Source organism: Larus michahellis, chromosome 3 (assembly GCF_964199755.1).
Source record: "Larus michahellis chromosome 3, bLarMic1.1, whole genome shotgun sequence".
Lineage (NCBI taxonomy): Eukaryota > Metazoa > Chordata > Aves > Charadriiformes > Laridae > Larus > Larus michahellis.
Window position 1 is genome coordinate 96,561,743 of NC_133898.1, and position 24,241 is coordinate 96,585,983.

The 24,241-nt window shown below is 37.2% G+C and overlaps 1 protein-coding gene across 6 annotated transcripts in view; it reads right to left on the reverse strand.

Moving 5' to 3' along the window:
* The window catches only part of MYO6 (myosin VI), a 117,262-nt gene that overhangs the window by 55,942 nt on the left and 37,079 nt on the right, over window positions 1-24,241 (reverse strand). For all 6 annotated transcript variants that reach the window (XR_012586322.1, XM_074581342.1, XM_074581341.1 and 3 more), the window contains 7 exons: window positions 21,497-21,566; window positions 15,883-15,956; window positions 13,614-13,743; window positions 12,510-12,615; window positions 10,553-10,608; window positions 8,190-8,287; window positions 6,361-6,525 (listed from right to left, as the gene is read on the reverse strand). Coding sequence is in view for 5 of the 6 variants with exons in the window: in XM_074581342.1 (XP_074437443.1) it covers window positions 6,361-6,525; window positions 8,190-8,287; window positions 10,553-10,608; window positions 12,510-12,615; window positions 13,614-13,743; window positions 15,883-15,956; window positions 21,497-21,566 (699 nt within the window). In the remaining variant the exon portion in view is untranslated. The remainder of the gene's footprint in view (window positions 1-6,360; window positions 6,526-8,189; window positions 8,288-10,552; window positions 10,609-12,509; window positions 12,616-13,613; window positions 13,744-15,882; window positions 15,957-21,496; window positions 21,567-24,241) is intronic.

Consider the following 24,241-nt stretch of genomic DNA (forward strand, 5'->3'; position numbering starts at 1 on the left):
ACAACAACATGCTAGGTATTCAGAATTCATTCCTTGAAAATGTATTTATTTACATCTACAAAATTACAGAAATGCAACAGTAATAAACTTCTATTGAAAGCATCTGGATTTTGACAACCAAAATATTTACTGACACAGTTGGATATTCACTTTGTTATGTCCCACAATCTTTTCATAACGTTTGACTCTACCAACCTACTAATGGAGTCTGGGATTGCAGAAAAGAAAATCAAAATTAGGAACCAAGAAGCTGTACAGAACATCAAAAATACTAAACAATAATCTTTATGTTTTCAGCAATATATAGACTTTATATGGTACAACCAGGGGTGAGAGGGGTAGGATCAAAGAATTTCTAGTACTATCTCCAGTGTACCTTTTGGTCATATTTTTTCCTCACCAGTGATATATTTCAATAGGTAACGAGACATAGTGTAAAAAAAGCTTGAAGAGTATTAAAAGCTTATAACACGGTACAAACAGAAGCCTAATTCAGAATTTGGCTTCTGATATCAGTCTCACATTGTATAGTAAAGGGAATAGACCAAGCATTCAGATAATGACTGACGCTTCCAGTAAAATGGGATTGCCAGCTTTTTCTTTCTGATTTGTTCAGCTGAAAGTAAGAACGCCGTCCAAGAGCTCGGACAGAGCCCTTTGTCTAAAGGAAGTGAACTGATTCTTTGCTCTAGCCCATGAACAAAAAAGATGTTTTCAACTAGGTGAACACAGATAATTCTATACTTTGATTAAAATTTATATACAAAAGTCTAAAAAAAATAAAATATTCTTCAAAGCATTTCTAACCGTAGAAGAAAACTAGGGGACGAATTTAATATTAAAACAAAGCGACAAGAAACCCTGTTCAAAGTTAGCTTGGTGTTTAACAAAATATCGAAAAGTTTTCCTTATCAGCCAGTAAGAACGCAAAGCACAGCATATTTTAAACACAACAATACATCTCTGTATTACAGTATTAGAAACATGATCCCAGAAACTGAGGATGGGAAGTGAAAGAGGTTGTACTTTTCAGGAAGTGGAAAGAGTGTGGAAACTTATCTGACAGACTGCGAACATGAACCAGCACAGTACTCAATAACCCACGTAGGAGACTTAATCACAAGATAACGGCTTTGATTTGAAAGCTGAATACTCAAGTAAATTTACATATTAAACCTAGGAGAAATTATATTTTTAAACCACACAAATACACAGCTTGAGGTCATCATGTATAACATTTAAATACCATTGTACTTTTTTGTTTTTAAACTCTGAAGTGCAACACCTGATTATAACATCAGAGACATGAACATAAGGCAGCCTTATTTCTCTTCCAGAAATTACAATCTGAAAAAAAATTCAGCTTCTCATCCCCATCAACTCTACTCCAGGTACAGATGTACTGTGCAGCCTTACTTTCAAAGCCATGTGGTGCAGTCCAAGCTACCTAGACCTATAAGGTCCAGCACAGGGTTGCCTAATGACTTTGACTCTCTGAAAACTTCTGCAGAAGAATCTAAAACACGAGCACCCAGGACCACATGCTTTTGTGGGGATGTGCTCAAAGGAGGGGTGTGTAAGGAACCTGCAACTTTTCATGGTCCTTTGCCAAGTAAATTCACGCTTTCCCAGGAGAACTGTAAGGGAAGGATGAACTACCAGAGAAGTAACCCCGACCGGGTGCTGCTGACATCCAGACAACAGGTCAGGCAGGTGCAACCAATGCATTTGTCTTGTTCACGTGCCCAGAGCAAGGGCACACCTCTGCCAACATGGACAAATGCATGGGAAGGAGGTGACAAGGGATGACTTAAGTCAAAAGGAAGCAAGCCTACTAGTGGGGGGAAAAAGAGCATTATGTTATCCTTCGTCTTTTAACACTGTTTCACCTCTGTGAGAAGTGAGAATTATGTTAAATTTGAGACAGTACTATTTTCAAGTGAGTGTAGTTGTCCTGGTTTGAGCGACACAGGACTAATTTCCCTTCTAATGCTTGGGAAAACTGCACTTTTAGAAGACTCTAGTGTTTGAATTTGTGAAAATATTTACTTTATAGCCAGCTATGGTATGTGGGTTTCAAGGTATCAGTATTTTCGAGTCTTGCCAGGTGCAGGGATGAGGAGGAGGGAGACCCGGGCACTTGACCCAGACTGGCCAACAGGATTATTTCATACCATGAATGCCACGTTCAATATAAATTAGCAAGTTTGATGAGAAGTTCTCTCTCTTCCTTGATGGCTGTGATCCTATGAACTTCTTGCCCCAGTGCCAGACCCCTGAGCCCTTCCTTTCCTCCCGAAGCCGCAGCACTCGCAGTTTCCAACATTTGCTGTCCATTGTTGGGAGTGCACAGCTTCCTACTGATAGAATGAAAGATTGTATTTCCATGGAGTTTGAACCAGACAGACATGCAGTCAACAAAAAAATGTGGTAAAACAGTCACACCAGCGTGATTATTCAGAGCCATTTTATGATAAAACCTGAAGCAGCAAATGAAAATGAATAACAGGAAAAATAATCCTGACAAACGTAATACAAATTTAGGAAGAAAATTAACCTTTTACTTTTTTTTTTTCTAAAAATCTCCTATAAAGTGATACTTCATGAAAATTTAGTGCAATATGACTAACAAACTTTAAGTATATTTATATTAATTTACAGACATACAAAGATGAAAGTGATCTTTACTTCTTTTTTTAATTAAAAGATAATTACTTTAACTTCAGAAGGGGGAAAAAAAAAAAAAAAGGAGTGTTAACATTTGTAAATTGAACATGCAGAGTGGATCTTTCCCAAGCAGCAAGGAACTCAGCATTCAAATACTCACTTATGGTAAAGCAATAAATATTCTTAATGGAACTGAAAGTACTTGCTGCAAACTTAGTAGAAGCTAAAAAAAATATGTCAGGGTGCGATAAGGCTGGTGCAGCTGCAAACTCTTTATAATTGAAACAGGCAAGTGAGTGCCTTCTGTAAAGGCATTCGGGCTGTTCAGTGTTCTACTGCACCAGCCTGATTATTAAGCAGGTTATAATTCTGACCTTGACATCTACAACCTTGTGTGCTCTCATGAGCAGAGTTTTTGATTAAAAAAAAAAATAAAAATAAAAAAATCTCACCCCAAGAGTGGGCATGCAGCATATTCAGCTCCAGAATTAAAAATCTATTAACGACAAGAAATAAATTTTAATGGAAAAGTGGCTGCACAATAAAAATATATATTTGAAAATTTGTTCAAGATTTTAGCTTTAAAACATGCAAGAGGATATTGCTTAGAATAACTGCACAGTAAAGAAGAAAGTTTTGAAAACTAGCTCCATATTATAAGAAAATAAATGGTGGGGCTTTGTTTTGGGTTTTTTAGTTGGGTTTTTTTGTTTTGTTTTTCAAGTATTGCTTTTGTTTCAAAAGAAAAGCCTTCCTTCTAGAGAACAGAAGCTTTTCCTTCTTAGTAAGCATCAGATCAAGTTTCCATCGCACAACTGAGTACAAACAAATGAACTATAAGACAACACAAACTAAATATTTACAGAAATAAGGTCTCTAAAGACCCCTAGGAACGCCTTTGAGGAAGTTAAGGAAACTTGTCCTAAAATACTGCCATAGCTTCCAGGGAGCAAGATCATCTAGATACCACTGTACAAATGTATGATGTGCACAATACAGAACTGCAGCTCTGTCCCTGCTTCCTGGCTCATCAGTACATAGAGACCGACTTGGCCAAGCCAAGAGGCAGCAGCAATCTGTTTGGTCACCAGTGTACACCCGTCTTCCCTACAATGAGTGCGCTAATTAGTGTGTCACCTGTGCGACCCCTGCTTTGCACAAAACTAGTAGGAGATTTGTATCTTTAAAGCTTCTAGCCCTCTGCTGAGTTCTGATGAAACAGAGTACAAAAGATTTTGGAGAGAGTAGCAGATAAGCACAGTCCAAGCTTTATTTAGAAAACCAAGTCAGAAGATACACCAACAAAGAAAACAATCAATGCAGTAATGTAATTCTTTGTTAGAAGTGCTCCTCATCCCATTTAAAATCAAGGAAGTCTAAAAAGATGACAGTCAATTAATTTATATCCTTGTAATTGCACGTGCTCTCCAGGGCTGTTTTACAAATCCCTTCCAAAGTCCCGGTAGGAATTTGGTCTGTGTATTTTAGGAATACACAAAATTCTGCTCCCATGAGATTCCAAACCAGGCATAAGCCAAGAGACAGTAGAGAGATGGAGACAAATGACAGAACAGAAAAACAAGCAAAAAACTGACCAGCGTTTACCAATAGGATTTGATTTGCAAATATTTTTCTTTGCAACACAAGTCAAGAAAGAACATGGTGATTATTAGTAGCTATTTACAGTTCAAGTGTGATTGTCAAAAGGAAAAGAATAATAAAACAAAACAAAAAAACAACCAGAATATTTATATATAATTAAAGAGCAGGAATGAATGATTGAAGGCAAGAGTCTTCACCTTACTAGTAAAATTGGTGATGACAGTGTAAGATGTGAATAGTCTTAGAAGGACTTTGAGAGGGATGGCAAAAGCTGGCTTTGAAGAGAAAGAGAAGGGACAATCAGGAAAACAATGAGAAACAGCTCTATTGGTAAGGCTGCACTGGTTGGATAAGAGTTCAATAATATTCATTTCTCAAGAAAAAAAAATTACTGCAATAATCAAGATTTAACACACTGAGAAATTAAAAGATAATTTAAAAATAAGGGAAATGGGGTTGGAGTCACTCAGGCAAACAGAAAACAAAATAGAGAAAAAAATTTGACTGACAAGGAAAGGAAGCAAAGAGAAACATCATGTTATTTGTTGATCATTTCTGAAACCAACTCAGTGAAATCTGAACATAGAGAAGGGGAGAAGAAAGAAGGAAAGCTGGAGGAAAAAGTTAACAGTTAAACTGAAGTAGTAAAACCGTTCAGTGGAAAAATGGTAGGAAAAGAATGCAAGAACATAATGGTAGGACAGAAAGCCAGACTGTTTGAGGGAATGCTACTAGAAACATAACACAGAATCAGGGTTAATCAGGAGAAACCACATAATCTCAGAAAAAGGCAAAAACCCTAAAAATAAAGCATGGAGAGAAGACAAGAAGGCAATAAACCAATCAGAAGCCCTAAGAACAGGCACACTGGATTGAATTAAAAGGCCCACACTATCTAAGAGCTTGTTTTCAACCACGACCTCTGCTTCACCCAAGGATTTTACCGTTCCCTTCTGAGCTGGGATGGCTATTTACAAATATGGATGTACACCGCAGCATAACTCACTATTTCATTCTCCCTTCCTTTCCTAACTCCTAAAATTCTACTCTGTTTTTTCCCTGCCACTAAACATTAACCTAACATTTTAAAAGAAGTATGCGCAATGATTCAAGTATTATTTCCCTGCTGTTTATTTAAAGTTCACTTTCATTTAGGTATAGTCGTGAGTTACATTCAGCACTAATTTTGTCTGCATTTTATTGGCTTCTCCATTATTTGAGTGACCGGACCAGTAACAGGTTGTGGAAAGATAGCCAAAACTCAGAAATAGTAAGTAGTCGTCAGGAAAGTACAAATGAGGTGAACAAAAACTTAAGAGGGAGGATCATGTTTAATGAATAGAAGTAATTTTGTCAGGAAGAGCTGAGCATGGCCTTTGGGTCAACTGGAGATAACAGGATTCAGCTGAAAGGGACTGGCAGGTCTTATCATGTAACCTGTAGTGACCAAGAATGACAGAGCAGTATGATGAGAGGAATGGGAGAAGCTCAAAACTGGAGCAGTACAATATAGTATAGTATGATAGGAATAAGGTGTAATAGAGTAGAAAAGACAAGGGATGTGAAACCACACAGACTGGAACACAGAAGCACAACAGCCTTGTCACTGCAGTTGGATCCTTGGTAGGAAGCGTAAGGGACGAATAATTTAAGAGCAAATCATGGAACAACTCCTACGTCTTCCTAAATACATGGTTGGAATAAGAAGAAATAAATGCAGTTTTCAGGACTTAAAGGACGGGTTACCCACAGAATAGTTAGATCACAATCAAGAAATTCACAATTTACACCTCTAGACGAAACCACCACAACATTAACATCAGCTGAGTATGCAATGGAGTATTTTTGGAAAAAGCAAAGGTTCCTCAATTTTAAAACAGAGAAAAACTACAGGGCATCCTCCAATAAGGAAAAATGGTAGGTAGCTTTATTTCAGGATCAAACAGATTTAACAAAAAAAAAAAATATTCTGACTTTTGTAACAGGAAAGAGTCTGTCAAAGATAATCAATAGAGATTTTAATAAGATCTCCATGAAAAATCCATGTATGGCAATAGGAGAAGCTTTACAAACACTGACTCTGATACTCACCCTAAAGTTGTCAGGAGAGCTTAGGTATAGTTTTTCCCTAATGTCTTCTGGAGCACCAGCACAAAGCCTGTAAAAGATATGATAATTCCTCTCTTCTTTGCCTTGCACACAGATCCTAGATTTCTCCAGAAGGTAATGTGATACAAATCCACCAACCACCGAGTTCTAGGAGAAAGAAATATTTTTTCTGATTATCTGAATATTTTTTGGATTATTTGAGATTCAGAAGTTTTCAGTTTACGTTTTTCTGATCATGACTTGCTCAACAGACACTGCTCCAAAGAAGATTTAAATGTATCTATATCTAACGCATATTAAGCTTAGAAAAGAAACCATTGCCTTTGCCATAACTTCTTCCCCGGCTCAAGTATTGCATATATATACATTCCTCTTAAAAGAATGGTCTGCTTCACCTCAACAAGCACAAAACCTTGGTAGAATTTCAGTAGTTCCTGCAAAGAGCATTGTACAGCCACCCTTGCACTTCCAGTGGATGGCAGTAAGCGCCATTACAACCTTCTCTAGTTGCACTTACTGAGACCATCATCTGGCCTATGATAAAATTCCCTGTGCCTATACCAATCTTAATAGCAAGGAAATTCCTGAGCTTATGGACATTGCAGCAACTAAGAAGGCCTTACTGACTGACAAATTTGGCTATGGTTATGCAGTCACCCACTCATTCAGGTGGCCCTAGTCTGTACTTACATTCCTGTGAGAAACCAGACCTAATAAGGTCACCACAAAGTGCAGTCTTGTGAAGTACGAAGTCTTGTAAAAATGGGGCTTAACTACACAGGCTGATCTTGCACTGGAATGCTGAAACAGGCTTTTAATCAGTTTCTGAAGATACTCTAAGTGCTATCTGCTTCAGCTGAAGCAAGTAATCTGAAACACCATGTAAGTGTTGACAGATAAGTTGACAGGTCATGAATGCATCATTCCAAGTAGAAATGTGGGTCCTTTCCATTAGTTTATTAACACGCACAGGACCAACAGATAAAGTCCCTCTACCCTTAAAGGAATTTAGTTATTTACTATCTAAACTATTAACCAAGGATCTGCAGTTTAGTTACAAAACCAAGTGATGAAAACTTAGGAAAAGACCACAAGCTCAAGAGCAGATCATGAGCTTAAATTCTGCAGGAAGGAACTGCAAGAATTTGTTTCTTTATGTCCTCATTCAGATAGATGAGGAGGCACATACTTAATCCATTGACAAAGGTTCTCAACTTGGACACAACGGACAGCCACATAGTCATCCTTAGTTATGGAATGTGTGTATACATACGCTATCAAAGCAGAACTACACCCAAACAAAGTAAGTTTTTTGTAAGCTACACAGTGAATAGTACTTCTGACAAAAAACAATTCCATGACTTCTTCACATACCTAATACTAATGTGAGGTCCCAAAATTTCATACAAATACATAAAAATATCAATCATTATTTAAAGTATTAAAGCATTAAGCTACATTTAAATCTGTTTATATCTAATATGCAACTCTTACTTATTCGTGCGTAAATACGTAACAGCAAGTAAGTTATTCTTTAGATATGCCTTTTGGCAACAAAGGGAACAATATGTATTCTTTTGTGGATGGAGGCAATTTTCCTGCTGACTTGACCCACTGTTTTCCAGCAGTGACACAGTACTGTGAGGCTTTGGTTTTCCTTTCAAGGTGATAGAATACAAATCAGATCTGTAAAGTAGGACAGTAGCTATTTGGTGCAAGATTAATAAGTATATTCAGCCTACTTCCAGTCTAGCATTTACATTTTACAACAAAAAAATCATCACTGGTTACATGTAACAAAATTCCAGTACCTTTTCATTGAAGTGAATTTCAACAAATTTCCCAAAACGACTGCTGTTGTTGTTGCGAACAGTCTTTGCATTTCCAAAGGCTTCTAATAAGGGATTTGCTGTTTAAAAAGTTAAAATTTTTTTAAAGTGTTAGAATTTGATTAATAAGCTATGAAAAAAGAAAGAGAAAACAAATACGTACTAACTATTCAGTGAAATTATTTGGAACAAGGAAAAAATATTATCTATTAGGAATAATCAGTTTTGCAAACTGTACTGGATATACTTCAGTGGAACTTACAATGAAGTACTTAAATATCACATAACACTGCAAATTATTTGCATCAATACTGTAAGAAATTCAGACAAACACTGAAAATTATTCAGTCATGTTCTTCTACAGCAAGTAGGTAAATCATAAACTATACGAGACAACACACAATTTGACACTTCCCAATGAGTTGTTATTCATAAAATCTAAACTACCCATTTATCCCACAGACAAAAGTGCCGCTTAAATGTCATGCATGAAACATGTTAGATTGATTAGTGAATTAAAAAAACGCATTAGAAGAGTGTGTTGATTCCAAAAACAATTTTAAAATGCCCTTTCAAATTAGGTCAATTAAGTGATTGAGTGATTTCATTTTTCACTGGCTGCAGTTTTCAAGTGCCTTAAAGCCCATACAGAAAGAGTGGCAGCAATCTCAAGCATATATCTCTCTCTACACATCAGGCGCAGTTTAAGCAGTTTGAAAATGGTCAGTAGTTATGAAACACAAGGCCTCTGAAAGACTGCATTTACTAGCTCTGAAGATCAAAGAAAACCGATTTACGGAATTGGGCTAACAATAAACCACCAAAAAGATCTGCAAGATTTTTTAAGGCTTTTAGCTAAAAAAATATGCATTGGAAACTAAGCGAGCAGAAACTCAGATTTAAAACTCCATCCATCTACAAATCTGCTCCTACAAAAATTAAAGAATGAAGAAATAACTACAGTAGTTGGATAAATTATGGATGATAATGCATCATTCAGTAGGACAACATCAGCACTAACATTTTTGTTTTATCTAGGTTTTCATTTTTTAAATACTTAAAGCTTATGAAATCGCAAATCTGACTTTCAAAACTGACTTCTTAAGAGATCTTTGATAACTATTCAGGTATGTTATGTAATATTAAGAGTTCTGAAGAAAAGATTATGAGCAAAACCAAATTGCAAGATGTCTTTCAGATAGGTTAAAAGTTCCTCTAGTAATACAAATGTTAATTTTTATTACTAGATTGTATTGTAATGCTAATAAGCGTGCTCATTAAAATTGTGCCTAAAAAACTCCAAAATTCATGCATCAGATGCTGTTTTAGATTAAAAACCCCAGACTTTTCTAAGAATACCTACAAGGACCAATTGATTTTATGGCATACTGCGTCAGACATTATCCAACTCTTGGCCGCTTCCTGATTTCCTTTAGCACACAGTGGATTTCACTAAGGAAATGGTTTAAGCAAACCTACAGCAACAAGAGATTAAAGCCTGAAGTACTTCTCTTGAATTTGAAAACAGAAAATATAAAGCAAAAGGAAAGCTAAACATTTTTGGCTTAAGAAAAAGACAGAGAGTAACGGAATTCTGAAATAAATCTACTATATGCTGTAGAAGACTAAAACTGACATATGAGGCATTATTAGATTGGCTGAGGGTTGTTTGGTTTTGAGATATTTGTGTTTTCTCAAAAAGTTATTTTCTGTTCAATTAGGGAGTGCATGCAACATTAAAGAGGCTCAACTGGATGATCAACACAGTCTCTTCTGACCTGTTTTGGGATCCTATTATGAAGATAGACACAATGAAAGAGTTAATCCTAATTACATGCTTTCTGACAAAAAAAAAAAAAGACATGCAGAAAAATGATGCAGAACCATAATTTAAAAGAACTTCCCTCCTTTATCTGACTTTGAGAACTTTACGGTGAGGAGGAGAAAGTACTCTTTCCTGGTACTAACAACTAGCAATGAGGACATAATCTTGCCCTTGCAGATTTCATACAGAATAAAATCCAGTCTTTGGTACACATGTGTGTGAAGTTCAACTCAAACATACACCTAAAGATTTTATATACCAAGGATTATATGACACTATACTAAATAAAAATAAAGTGAATCGCAAATAAAAGATGTTTTCAGAATTTAAGATCAAAGTAAACTACTGGTAAATGATGCCCTAAGTAGCCTGATAGTATTTCCATCCTAGCTTTTATTTAGTTACTGATGACTGGCATTTCCAATTTGACCAAAAAAACCCCAAAACACCAAAACAAAAAAAAAAAATCCCATCAAACAAACCATTGGAACCTTTAATTCAATTAAAGAAAATTCAATACCTTCTACAATTCTATCATCAATATCTTGGCCAGAACCATAGGACTCTGTTAAATACCTGTAAAGCAAGATAGAAATATCAGTATCTTTCATGGATCAGGTTGCTCCAATTCAATAGGATTTAGCATTTACTAAATACTTACTAACTATTTACTAAAGGGAAAGCATATTGATTACAAGTTCCAAATACCTACATTTTTAAAATAAATGCAGTTTGACTTTTCTTTTCTGTTAAAACAAAAATATTCTTGCAGACTGCAGATTTTTTTCAATACTTCACGACATGTTAGAAACTTCTTCTAGACTTGCATATGGAAATCAAACTTTTACACAAACATAATGAAACTATTACTTTACTATCTGTATTTACCAATAACTTTAGTAAACGCATAAGGTTTCATATGTATTTCCAGAATTAAAGACTGTTTCCATGCATACAGCTTCTGTGGTCAGAACTATTAGTGTTGCTAAAAATCCCAGATGGAGATGGTGAGATGGGAAACTGCAGGTGTATAATCAAGGTAAGATTCAATTTAGCAACTGAAGAAAGCATTTGAAAATAATTCCACAACGTAATTGCTCCAAAGCTGTAGCTTGCTTCCCCCCAACCCTGCGCACAGGGCATGCTTTCTGGAAATTCACAAATAAATCTGGGTCGAGTTAAAAACAGTTCTCAAAAATGAGGCCTTCCAAAAAAAATTTAGGAGTACTAACAGAGCTGTATTAGTACCTTTTGCTTTCTGATCACACAAGGGAAAAACCATCCTGCTTTTAAAACTCAATGATGTTTTGTACACGGACTCCACGGGAGCGGGTGGTGGGGAGAAGCAGCAGCAATATTTGCCTGCTGTGTAATCAGAACTTCTTTTGCTGGGAAGCAGAATAATAACCTCCTTTGCAAGCATTCCTCAGGAGATGTTCTCCCAGTTCCTGCCGTCTCTTTTTTACTCTTAGTAGGATCTAAGTTAGGACGTCCCCTGTAAAAATCGTTACCAGCACCTTGCAGTAATTCTTAAAGCTCTGTTAAAGGTTGCACAAGGGCAGAGAAGAGCAGTACGAAGGACAGAGAGCCGTGACAATTCTTCATGGGATGTGGAAGATAACACCGCTACTGTACATACATACTAGAGATACTAGAGAATACATGATGTCAGGGAAGAGGGAATTACAGATTTATACTGGGGAAACAAGGACAAGGTGGGGAAGGGAGTGTATTCACACTGCCTGCACTGTGCTTCCCTGGATCATCAGGACAACTACGATATAGGTGAATTTAATGGAGCAGTGCTTTCCAGCTACAGTGTTCCAGAGTGATATAAAACAGTTAAAGTATAAAGCAAATATGGTCAAAAACATTAAAATCACGTAAGAGAAAGCAAGGCTGATATACGTCAGCAACACAGCCACCACGTAGTTTAATATGCTTGATTTACTATTCGTCATACATGAACATCAATAAATAAATAAATCCCATTATTCAATCTTATTCAGTAAATTAGGGTAAAGTATAATAAGGAATCTCTCCAGTAATCTCAAAATCAAGAGTTAAAAGCCCTGGATGCTTAAGCAAACTAAAGAAGCAAAGACAGGGAAAACACAGAAATGCACATTTATGGCAAAACCAACAGTCTTGCAAGATACAGTTAAAATGCAGAGTTATGTTTTTATCTACCACAATACCAGATGTGCAATACCAAAATGACTGCATCATAAACCATAACTACTACATGATGTCACTACAACAAAGTTAAGGTTTCTGTGAATATATAGCCATTTCCATATTTTATTGTGTCAGCATTTAAGTTTAACCCTATGAATTTCTTGTATTAGAGTGTACGTAGAAGTATCTTATTCAACGGTGGCTTAAACCGACTGATTACAATTTCCCTCTGTCTGTATGTCAACCAAATGCATCAACAAAGGAAATTCAATGAATAACTTTGATCCAAAAGCACAAACCTCAAAACAAATTTAGTGTTTTCTGTCTTGCCAGCTCCTGATTCTCCAGAGACTATGATGGACTGACTCATTTTGAGCACTTTCATGTCACGGAATGCTTTATCAGCTTAAAAAGAAGAACACGTTAAACATGACAAAAATTAATATTCAGGAGAGTTACGAGCATAAAGTTAAGCTACAATACAAAAACTAAAATGTAACATTTTCAGGAATAAAAGAAGTAAATCTTTACAATTGAGTGCATCACAACTTACTGAAGTCTGTTTCCCTTTCAATTATATTATAGTTGCTCACCCTCAAACACTGACATTTAAGAGCTTAAAGTCTTTGAAAACAAAGACCTACTCAACTATATCCGGGACAAAATAAACCCCACCACCTAGAACTAAATCTCTTGAATTAAATGCAGTTACAAAATTGTAACCAATCTTACTTTAAACGTGCCCTTTTTTACAGGCAAACTTTCAGTTGCACTTTGTAACAAGTAACATCTGAGACAAGGAAACTTGGAAAAAGGTGAGTAGTTTTCTTGTTATGCAACAGGTACTAAAACCTCAGCTTTTTATACTTTCGATTACAAAATGAAATGCAACACAACGAGAAGGTTTTTAACAAGTCAAATGTTGATTTGTAGCTTCCAAATTATTTTTTCTTAAAGTGACTGAAACCAGGTTTATCCTGTTAATAACCTTTAAATGCATTTTCTGCCTATAATACAAGCATATAAAAAGAAACAGTGCATGTGCTCTGGCAACATAATAAAAGGCAAAGGAAATCACTACACTGAAGGACAGTGCCAATCATAATTATGTCATTCTTCACTTCTAAAATCTGAATATTTTTTTTAATGGTTGTGAATTATATTTAAATTGCTTAGACATAAAACACTGGAGGTAGAGAATAACAAGGTTGCCAGCGTTGCTAATTTACAAGTTCTTCAAACTCCATATTAAGGGTGAGAAGATTTGCAATCTTAGCAATCAGTGTTCTTATTTTGTAACAGTTTAAAGTAAATTAATTGCTGTTACAGGTGGCAATCTAGGGGATAACTGCAAAATATTTAATGTTTGTTTTGTAAAAGACAAATACATGCTCAATACATACCAATAGCAAAAACATGTGGTGGCAACGTTCCAAGTGATCTACCCTGGTACTTTTTAATAGTATCTGAAGAATAAAACTTAGGTATATCAAAATACGGATTCACTGCAATAAGAATGTTGGCTACATACGTCTGTGAAGAAAACAATTAACAGCAAACTATTAGCTAGCATCTAACCAAACAGTTAACAGCAATTTTCTATTACTATTGAAGACTATAGCCTAAGCATAACAATTACTTTTACAATTCTCTCCAGCTAACGCAGATAAAAAAAGGGATATATTTTCAGAGTTCCTCTAATTATCTTCTCTGGACTTCTCTGAAAAATCACGTCTCAGGAGAATTTCCTAACCATTGAGCTGTGGAACATGTCCTGAATTTGACCTTTCTCCCAATCTCCTTTTAAATTATTTCCTATTGTCCGAGTGATTGGATCAAGGATAAGACACCACAACCTCCTCTGCAAAACTGAATAAACTAAGCTTCTGGCTAGCATAACACACTCTGCTCCACTGAGGAGGATAATTTTTCAATATCTAATGGAAGCAACTCAGCAGGAAGGACTGACGGGATCCTGTCTGGGAACACGCTCAAGGCAGGCAATAAAAGCATTCAGCCGAAAGAAATTAGCTATGGCTGCTTCCACGGTGAGAAATGCAGAATGCAAATGTTCTCTCACAGAGAAGGAATTTGAGAATAACCTCAAACCAAGACTGCTTTTTACCTTTCCACAGGAAAAGGAAGACTGAAGATAAGGGTTGTTTTAAGGTTTCTGAAAAAAACTTTCATAGCTTGGTTATAATGGCTGGATTCCATGCAAGAAGAAAAGACGTCTGAATCACAGAAAAAAGCAGATTTGCAGGAAAAGGTCTGAAGAAAGTCAGATAAAGCTTCAGCTTGAATAACTTATTTGGTTTGTTGCTACTGAGGATATCCCCTAAGATAACTGAAATTTAGACACTATCGTTATATGTTGATATAAGGCTGGATCACACAGAATATATGAATTTTCTTAGATGCTTCTATTTTCAGCAGTTATTTCACTGAAGGAAAACATTTCTTCAAAAGCTGCAAGTACTAACGCTAGTTTTCCCTTTAGTAACAAGGGCTTGTTACTAAATTACATTTGTTAATTACAAATCAACATTGTAAAAAAATTGCAAATGTTAACGAGCATTAAACAAAAAGCAAAAAAAAAATATTGATTCAAACTGTATCTTAAAATTACAAAGGAAAAGTAGTTAAAAATATAAATTGAACCTTTTTTTTTTTTTTCCTCCAGAAAATACATCCGCTCAGGACAATCTACTAGTAGTATTTGTTTACAATGAAGAAAGGCTTTATGAACCTAAATACTATCCTACCTCATAACCAGTTCAGTTTTAGAACTTTACTTCCTTGGGGGTTTTATTGTTTGTTTTTTTAATTCTTATTTTTCCAGAACAGTGTTCAAATGGCCATTTTTTATTTATTTATTTTAAAGCTGGTGCTTGATCTTGAGCCATAAAGAATTTATAGCTATGCAAAGTTAACTGCAACAAAGGAAAACAACTATACTTTCTTTTTGTATTTATATACAGTGGGTTTAACTCCAATTCACTTTAGAACAGTATGGTAACACAAAAGTTGATTATTTTAACACAGACACTTAGAAAATATGTAGAAGTACTTTGTATCATCACCAGCTTTCTATTAGAAGAAAAAATGAGAAAGAAAGAAAACTCTTATCTTTCTTCTATTTCACAGCTGTCAGTGTCCGGGCAGATGGCAAGGACAAAATGTAATTTAGTCAGAATTCATTAAGTACAATTAGGCAATTTGATAGCAATATAAAAGATTAAGATGGACATCTGAGCTAGGAGGTGTCAAAGACGGCACCTGTTTGCTTCGTTCAAAAATAATGAAGAAAGAAAACTATCTTTGTTAACAGCCACTCTACTGCCGAAGTAAGTTACCTGTTGGAACAGACCTTTATGATACAACGCTGTGCTATGGTTGCACATGAACAGTCATGTAGAGAAAAATCTATTGCTCTGCCTGGTAAAAATTAGCTAACATTAATGTGATTAATGTGATTCAGATCTCAAACAAGGTATAATGTGAAAAAAAAAAAAAAAAAAAAAAAAAAAAAAAAGGCCTAAACCTCCTAAACTTCCAGCGTTACCATTTCTGTTTACTTTCTGTTATAGGAAAAAACAGAATTGTAAACACTTGTTTTGTTTAATTTTTTAAAGGACATCATTAGACCGGTGGTCATGACATAATACTTACGTAAATTCTGTCCTTACTGTACCGAACTTTGATATTGTGAAGGAGAGTGGCTTCATTTAGATACATAAGGGAACCTGCAAGTAAAAGACAATCATATACCATTAAGGGCTCAGGACTAGCTTCACGTACAGCCAAACCACAAAATTTTAGGATTACTGGGAATTTTACTTCCCCTCTCTTTGGTTATATTTTAGTCCTATCATTTCTTTATACTGTCTTGAGGCAGAACTGCTGATTCAATATATGTTTTAAAAACCGTAGACCTGCTCTTTACTCTACAACTGGAGCTACAGAGAGTTGCTGAACAAGGAACTGGACTGCAGGAGACTTGACACAGGCCCTGCTCAGCGTAGGCTCCCTTTTACCAGCCTTTCAGACAAATATGGGGCGTCTCTCTCCACGCCGTCCCATAAACACAGAAACTGGTGCCTACCAAAATCCCTAATACCAACCTTTTCCTTCCTTCCTTCCAGCTCCCCACTCCAATCTCTGCCACAGTGTCCACAGGGTAATATCATCTAATGGACCTTTAGAATAACTACTGTCTCCTGGTGATTTTTAGATATTAATATTCACTGATTCAATGGGGACATACTGTCCTAGAGGCAGCAGCAAGCATCACTCCAACACCAGGCACCAGTGCAACCTCTTGTGTTTCAATTCTGAATTTCATTGCTACTAGGCCTCCTCAAAGAAAATGGTAGGGGGAGGAAAAAAAAATGTTAACAAAACAAAACCTATCTATTTTTTTTCTTAGCTTGTTAATATAAAATAACCAAACCAACTCTACTGAAATGTTACAAGGCAGCGGCTCAAGGCAGCGAGCGGGTATGCACAGAAAGCTTCGGACCATACAGGTTCGCATTCTGGCAAAGCTGGTTCTTGTTTTCAGCTACAAAGCATTGGAAAGTTTTGGCAGCATTAATTACAGAGGTCATTACCAGTTCCCATTGTAACAATATTAAAAACATTATCCCTAAACCAACTGAGGGCACTACTCATTACACAGCTTCTGTTTTCAAAATATGCTCAATCCTCTTTTTTTTCACTGCTTAATATTCAAGTGCACAACACTGTTTTGTCTAGTTACAACTGACTGACTACCATACTGGTAAACCTTACAGTATTAGCGTCACGTAAGAAGTTGTATACATCTGACTACTGTTGATGGAGTAAGCACCATGCCTGTAATTGTAACCGCTATCCTGCTCTTCACGCAAGGGCCACAGACACATGTCTCGTCTGTAATGACCAACAAAGTTATTTCTCAAGTTGGACCGAGTTGGACCAATGCCCTTTCTCGAGGTCTCCAGCAGGGGAAAATGTATTCCAACTTATTTACACAAATGTGCAGGATGGGCTGCCAGTTCTTATGACCCGAAGTCAACCTGCCCGGCCACCTCGCCCTGCAAGGATGCCTGAAGCTCAGTAAGCAGCTCTTAACATCTCCTTCAAGGCTCTTCCTGATGAACCAAAAGATACTGACAAAGGATAATGGGAGCATCTCAAGAGCCTCTGTGTTTTCATCTTCAATCTTTCCCCCTTCCTTCCGCAGAGGGCCGAGGAGTGGCCCTGCCTCACACTCCCGACGCCAGATCGGCCTGAAGCAGAGGCAGGTTCAGCAGCCATTTGCAGCCTCCCTCTGGCTTGCGTAGCTCCACTGAGTAACAGCCCCTTCTTCCCTTACGTGACCAAGTACAGCTTTGCTTCAAACGGTCAGAATCGTTCATGCTTCTCAAAGGACCCTGCAACTTCTGGGTTGTTTAGAAAAAACCCTCTTCCTCCACAAAATCCCTTGCATGCACATCCCTGTGTTGGCGGAGGCACACAAGGCACGCTTTAGCTTTAGGCTAAGCAAAACCTCCCTTTGTATCACAACAGCCTTGGAATGGGGACTGTGCACGGTACCTTCATGAAGCAGCAGGCTGGTCCCCATCACCATGGCCTTTCCCTGCCAGCCCAGCAGACCCACACCACCCACGCACCACGCAGTTGCTGGTAGAGAGGCACCCAAGTGCAGGACTTCTCCTCCTCCTCTCTCCATAGAATCACAGAATCGTCTAGGTTGGAAGGGACCTTTAAGATGATCAAGTCCAACCATTGACCTAACACTGACAAAAACCATCACTAAACCATGTCCCTAAGCATGACTTCTACACATCTTTTAAATACCTCCAGGGATAGCGATTCCACCACTTCCCCAGGCAGCCTGCTCCAATGCTTGATAACCCCTTCGCTGTAGAAATATCCAGTCTAAACCTCCCCTTCTGCAACTTGAGGCCATTTCCTCTTGTCCTATCGCTTGTTACTTGGGAGAAGAGACCGACCCCCACCCTGAAAGGAGGTTATACAGAGTGATAAGGTCTCCCCCCTCAGCCTCCTTTTCTCCAGACTAAAAAAACGCAGCTCCCTCAGCTGCTCCTCATAAGACTTGTTTTCCACACCCCTCACCAGCTTTGTTACCCTTCTCTGGACTCGCTCCAGCACCTCAGTGTCTTTCTTGTGGCGAGGGGCCCAAAACTGGACACAGTATTTGAGGCAGGGCCTCATCAGTGCCGAGTACAGGGGGACGATCACTTCCCTAGTCCTGCTGGCCACACTGTTCCTGATACAGGCCAGGATGCTGTTGGCCGCCTTGGCTACCTGAGCACACTACTGGCACACTCAGTCCACGTGGCTGAGAACATGGTGTTGGGACCACAAACCTCTTTCCACCTTCACCTTTTTTAACAAAGTCATCCCAAGAGAAAGTCACATTACAAGGAGACAGGCCAGAAACAGAAATTTCTGCTTGCTCTAATGAAAGTTAAAATCTCCTTCTCCCCTTGTGTATGCTTTGGTGGGGGGGCAGGGTGTTAACTTTTGACGTTTGCTAATTTTTTAAGTCATTTGGATACTCAGTATTGAGCTGGGGAACTACTATACAGTAATTGTCTACATACACTTAAAGAACAAATCCTCTCCCTTGACTGTATCTTCATAAGAACGTCACAGGGTTTGCAGTATGTTTTAAAGGAAACAGTCATCAGTTAAGCATCCCAATAAAAACTTGATAATTATCTAAACAACAAAGGACCCCAGATCTCAGTGCATCCCCAGTACTCTCCTAGCAAGTCCCTGTTAAAGCAGTTAAACCTGCAGACTTGGTGCATAATGGGAGCTTGCATCCCAAGGGAACATTGCTGCCTTCTCTCAAGACATGCAAACTAAGGCTTATGTCAGCAACTTCGAAACGCATCTTGTTTAGAATAAATCCTTTAGAAGAGGCATCCATATCCACAGGCAAAGGAAGTCACCGGAGAGAGAGTTCTGAATATTCATGTGGCTCATGCCTAAATATAACCAGTGTATGTATGTACATTTAGTAGTCCATATATTTACTTACACACACACAAAAAGTTCACAGAATTGAAGTCAGGCACTAAAAGCTAGGAAATACCAATATCAAATATACTCACACTGGCTCTCCTGCACACACAATGAAGGAGGGTTTGTATGGAAAATAAATTTATCAAGTAATTACAAGGCTCTGCATTTGTAGAACTATATTATTTTTTTTTCAAGATTCTTATCTGATACACTGCCACCCTTAATTTTTTTTAAAAATTGTTTCACCTCAGAAATAAAAAAAAAAAAAAAAAAAAAACTTTTCTTTGGCCACAAAAAATACAAATTCTACATACGGTGACAACCCCCCCAACACTGAGTTGGGTTTGAGAGGAGCAGAAAAGGAGTGTGAATCACAAAAAACTTTTATCTCTGTATTGCTTGCAATCTTTACTGAAAATTCACATTTGAGGAAGGGCTAGATTCTCAAAAAGGTGTCTCTTGCAGCTAGTCCATTTGCGATATGAAAGACTAAGGGTGCAGAAAAGCAATACTTCAGCAACTTAATTCCTAGAAGGGAGTTAATCACTAAAGCACAGGTTGGAATAGTAAGTGTATGATTTAACTAGTCTTTCATGATTTTTCAGAACAGCATTATAAGGAGAGACTGAAAGCACTCAGTATTTTATTTTAAGTTTATTCTTAACGATCAAAGATGCTCTGCACAAATTCTCTCTGACAGGAAGAAAAATGAACTTGGGTTACACATCTTGTAAATAAACCTTAACTAGCGAACAAAAAGTGAGAATATGTTAGAAAAGTCTCAAAATAATGTTTGATACAGAAAGGATTACTGGAAAAAGCATTTTTAAGTTTTATATTTTAATCAGTAAGCCAAATAAAACATTTTCTCTGATAGGAAGACTGTTTTAACTTAACTGAATAGTATTTTGCTGGAATCTCAAATTACGTTCATGATCTCACTACAAATTTCAGTTCCCTGACTGGGACAGGGAAGTGCCAGGACACCTCAGTAAAATCCCTGTGATAGATACACAGATTAAGTGCATTTCCCTAACAATCATCACGCGCAGAGAATACAGATACTAACTTCACAAAGTTTCAACCCACATAATGATTGCAAAAATATAAGCAACTGGAAACAAGGCTACCAGCTTGGTTCCACCCATGATGACACCGCACGACCTAAGTCAGACCATAAGCCTCAGATCTCATCTTCTTGTTCCTTATGGAGCAGCTGTAACAGCTGTACTTCCTGTCATGGGATATAAATACTAACCCCTATTCCAAAACAGGAATTGTGGTTAAATAATCACCTAAACAACTTTCAAAGTCCTAGCCTCTATTTTAAATTATGAACAATACAAGATACTTTTGCCCACCATTTACAAAGTTATTGGTATTTTCCACCAACCAGTAAACACCATGGGAAATGTTTAAAAAAAAATTGCCTTCATCGGGTTTTGAAGACAGGAGAGTCTCTGTGATTTGCTCACCCAGAGCAACAGCAGCAAGATATTTGTTTAACAGTTCTCTGAAAGCTGATGCTAGCGCTTACTCGTCTTTTTTCTTGGTGCTCTCTCCCCTCTCCCCAGATTTGAATACCGTATTTGTTTCCACACATCTAACTAGAAAATATTTAACAAAATAAAAGCCCTGTGGATCAACACTGAAGTTCATTACACAAGTTCACCTCAAAACTCCATCTCCAGCAGTACTCCTGTATCCAATTCACTATAACCTATTTCCTTTTCCAGTGGCCCCAATTTGTCCCGATTCCTGTCTGGTTTTGGGAAGGTTATCTTAAAATTTACGTTCAATTACCTGTACTTCCATAGGAACGCTGTCTGAGAAATGGGTTACATGCAGGAAAATGCTGTACTATACAGCTGCTGATAAAATAACTAATTCTTTTGCTGCACTGTAAAAGAGATAGTTAACCCCCATAATGCTGAACACAGCTGATCCCGGTGCAGTTAGGTGACATCTGATACATATCTGAAACCAGGTAACAGTTGTATGTGGGAATAATGTAACTATGACTTCCTCTAAAGTGTTCAACTGAAAACTAAAAACCACATAAATTATGTTTATAATGGGCTTACTTTAAGCAGTTTAAAGGACTAGTAGAGGTCATACATAAATTCAAGCAAAGAAGCAAAACAAAGACTACAAGGAAGAAACAGGAAGCTTGTAAGGAGCAATATTCTCTTCTATACAGATTTTTTTTTTCAAATGCATAATTTATTTTAAATTTGTAACTTACAATTATCTTCTACATCCTTTTTGCTGTCTTCTTCCGCAGGAAACACTTGATTGATAGCAGCCTGGAAAGTCTGTTAGATGAAAAATATTAACATTGTCAGAGTTCCATAAAAATAGAAATATAGTTCAAAGATGCCTGATGTGATGACACAAGTGAGTGCACTGTAACTGTGAATGGTTTAAAATGAAGTTGCCAGCTTGATACTTTGGCATTGGAAATTTTACTGAGTTATCGGGTGCAGATAGGAGCTGCTGCATTTACGTTACTGCACTACATTATAAAAATGCATTCACTGTAATATATATTTTTATTGCCATAATATTTGATGTTAATTTCCAAAACTGCATGTAATATTGTAATATTGTGTAATATAGAAAATAAGGATTAAAAAAAAGTACTGCAAAGGGAACAGCACTGCAAAGGACACACAACTTCCTCAGTTTTGTGAAGAAGCACAAAGAATAAAAACCAAATAATTTGTTCAGTCGAAGGACTGTGCTGTCATTATCATACGGTGGTTTTAAACACTCCTACCTAAAGTGTTCCATACATAACATCCCCTGTATCCCCAAATACTGTAGCTTTGGTTGTTGCTTGTTGGGAGTTTTTTCTTCAATAAATCAATACTAAAGTAAAATAAGACCTTCCTTCAACCCTTGTATTCCAGTTATACAGAACAGCTATTTATCAAGTGTTCACATCCAACTGGAAAAATTCGTAACAAAAGCGACTTTGTTTCTTCTTTATTCTCCAGAAATCATAATTTACGTTGTTGTAAAAAGGAAGGAAAAACATCCTAGCACACACACATTACAGCATCTGCACAAAAATAAGTATTGTAAGAGGTAGGTTCTTAATTATACTTTTTTGTTTACCGTAGTAATAGCTTGTTTGCACTACCTATGAATGAACAAAAACCCTGTTGTACCAATTAAAGACGACAGCCGCCATGCTGCTGCAGGCACAGGCTCCTTTTCCCCGTGGAAATGGAGACAAGAAGTCTAGTCTAATATTTGAAAGGCAACCAACTGGATCTAAAGAATGACCTTAATAAACAAACATGTTTGCTTGTTAAACATTGTATTCAGCAAGACAGTCCCATGAGAAACACCTCACGTGGAAGTTTACGAGAAATACAGCAATTTGCTTGTCTTCACCTCAGTGCAACAGATGCAATACGTGAGCTCTTCTATCCTACATCACCATGAACAGCCACAAATTCCAACTGCCTTTGAAGGGGGAAGGGTTAAAAATGTCTTGAAGCAGAACTAATTGCTGCCAGGCAGAAAACATAAGTCTATGATATCCTTTCCCTACAAAGTTATCATAAAGTATACAATTAGTAGTCATAATAAATTGTATTTTGTCATTCCCTTATCAGGATCTAACGCAGAAAAATATGCACAAGAAGTTTTGCCAAGGGAAACAGAGCTGCTCGATGACACTGGAATGTCTGAACGTCCATCAGGCCACCTTCCTCCAAAATATTCTTTATCAAAGCTTGGCGGAGCTGTGAAGGAGCTGAACGTCTTTACCTACCTCAGAAAGTTGCCAGCTGCTATTCAGAGTTTTAGCAGGGCAGACATTCCTCTCCCTTCTTTCCTCTCTCTCACAATATTGCAGTTAGAACATATTATCCTAATAATTTTCTCCGCGAGTTTGTCAACAATAAAGGTGCATCTCATTGGGTAAAGATATATTTGAACACAACAGTCTCCCACGTAAGCGGTTCACTGTGCATGAAACAGTGGAAAAGTTTAAAAAGAGCATGACTGGCTCCCTGAAAATCTAACTTCACTTCTTGCTCTTGTCTACTGATGTGTAACCCATGTTTTAACCACTAAAAGAGACATTTATTTTTTTTTCCACAGGAGAGAATGAACACGATATCCAGCTATTCTGTAAGACTCTTAACAGATCTCTGATACTTTAACGTTTCACGGATCTAAACCCAGACATACCAGATCTATCCCAGAAGAGGAAGGAAGAGCTTTTTCAGTGGCCTCACCACTCAGCCTTCTGATCCAAGATAAATTTCAATGAAAAAAATAATGAGAACTCATGCTGTATTATGGCCTCCTCCATTTTTTTTTCACTCCATGTGAATTGTGAATTCATTTCTAGACTATTTCAAAAGCGATAGAACAAATAAGCAGTATGAAGACGAGTTATCTAAAAGCTGATGTTTTTCTGCTCGACTTTTTTAAAATCGGAACATGAAGCCTAGTTTCAACTACATCAACAAAGAATTTCACTCCCCTGTTTAACAGCTGGACTGCCTTATGTAAGGTGATTACTTGTTATGTAGGTTAGCTACTATGTAGTACGTTACCTAGATGTGCAGAGCTCTGAGTATTGCCAATTACTATTAAAATCTAATATATTAAATAGGAAAATGGGCAAGGTAACCCAGGGCTGTCGATAAAAAGTTACCCAAAGAAATTCTTTACTATGTTGTCCCATTTATTTATTTTTTTTAAAACATCTTTTGTAAGGAGAAAACACTTTGGACATTTGGTGGAAGACTTTTGCATTAAGGCATGGTTCCGCAATAACTCGTTCTAAGACAATGGTGAGGGTGTTAATTGTATTAGACACTAAAGTCTCAGAAGGCAAAACAGGGTTTAAGGGGTTTTGTAGAGTTTTTTTTCCCCTCTTTGTAATGAAGCAGCCCTTGAAATCCAATGGCAATCTTAACTATTCTCCCAGAAACCAGATGAGTGAAAAAAGATATCTTTCCATTCA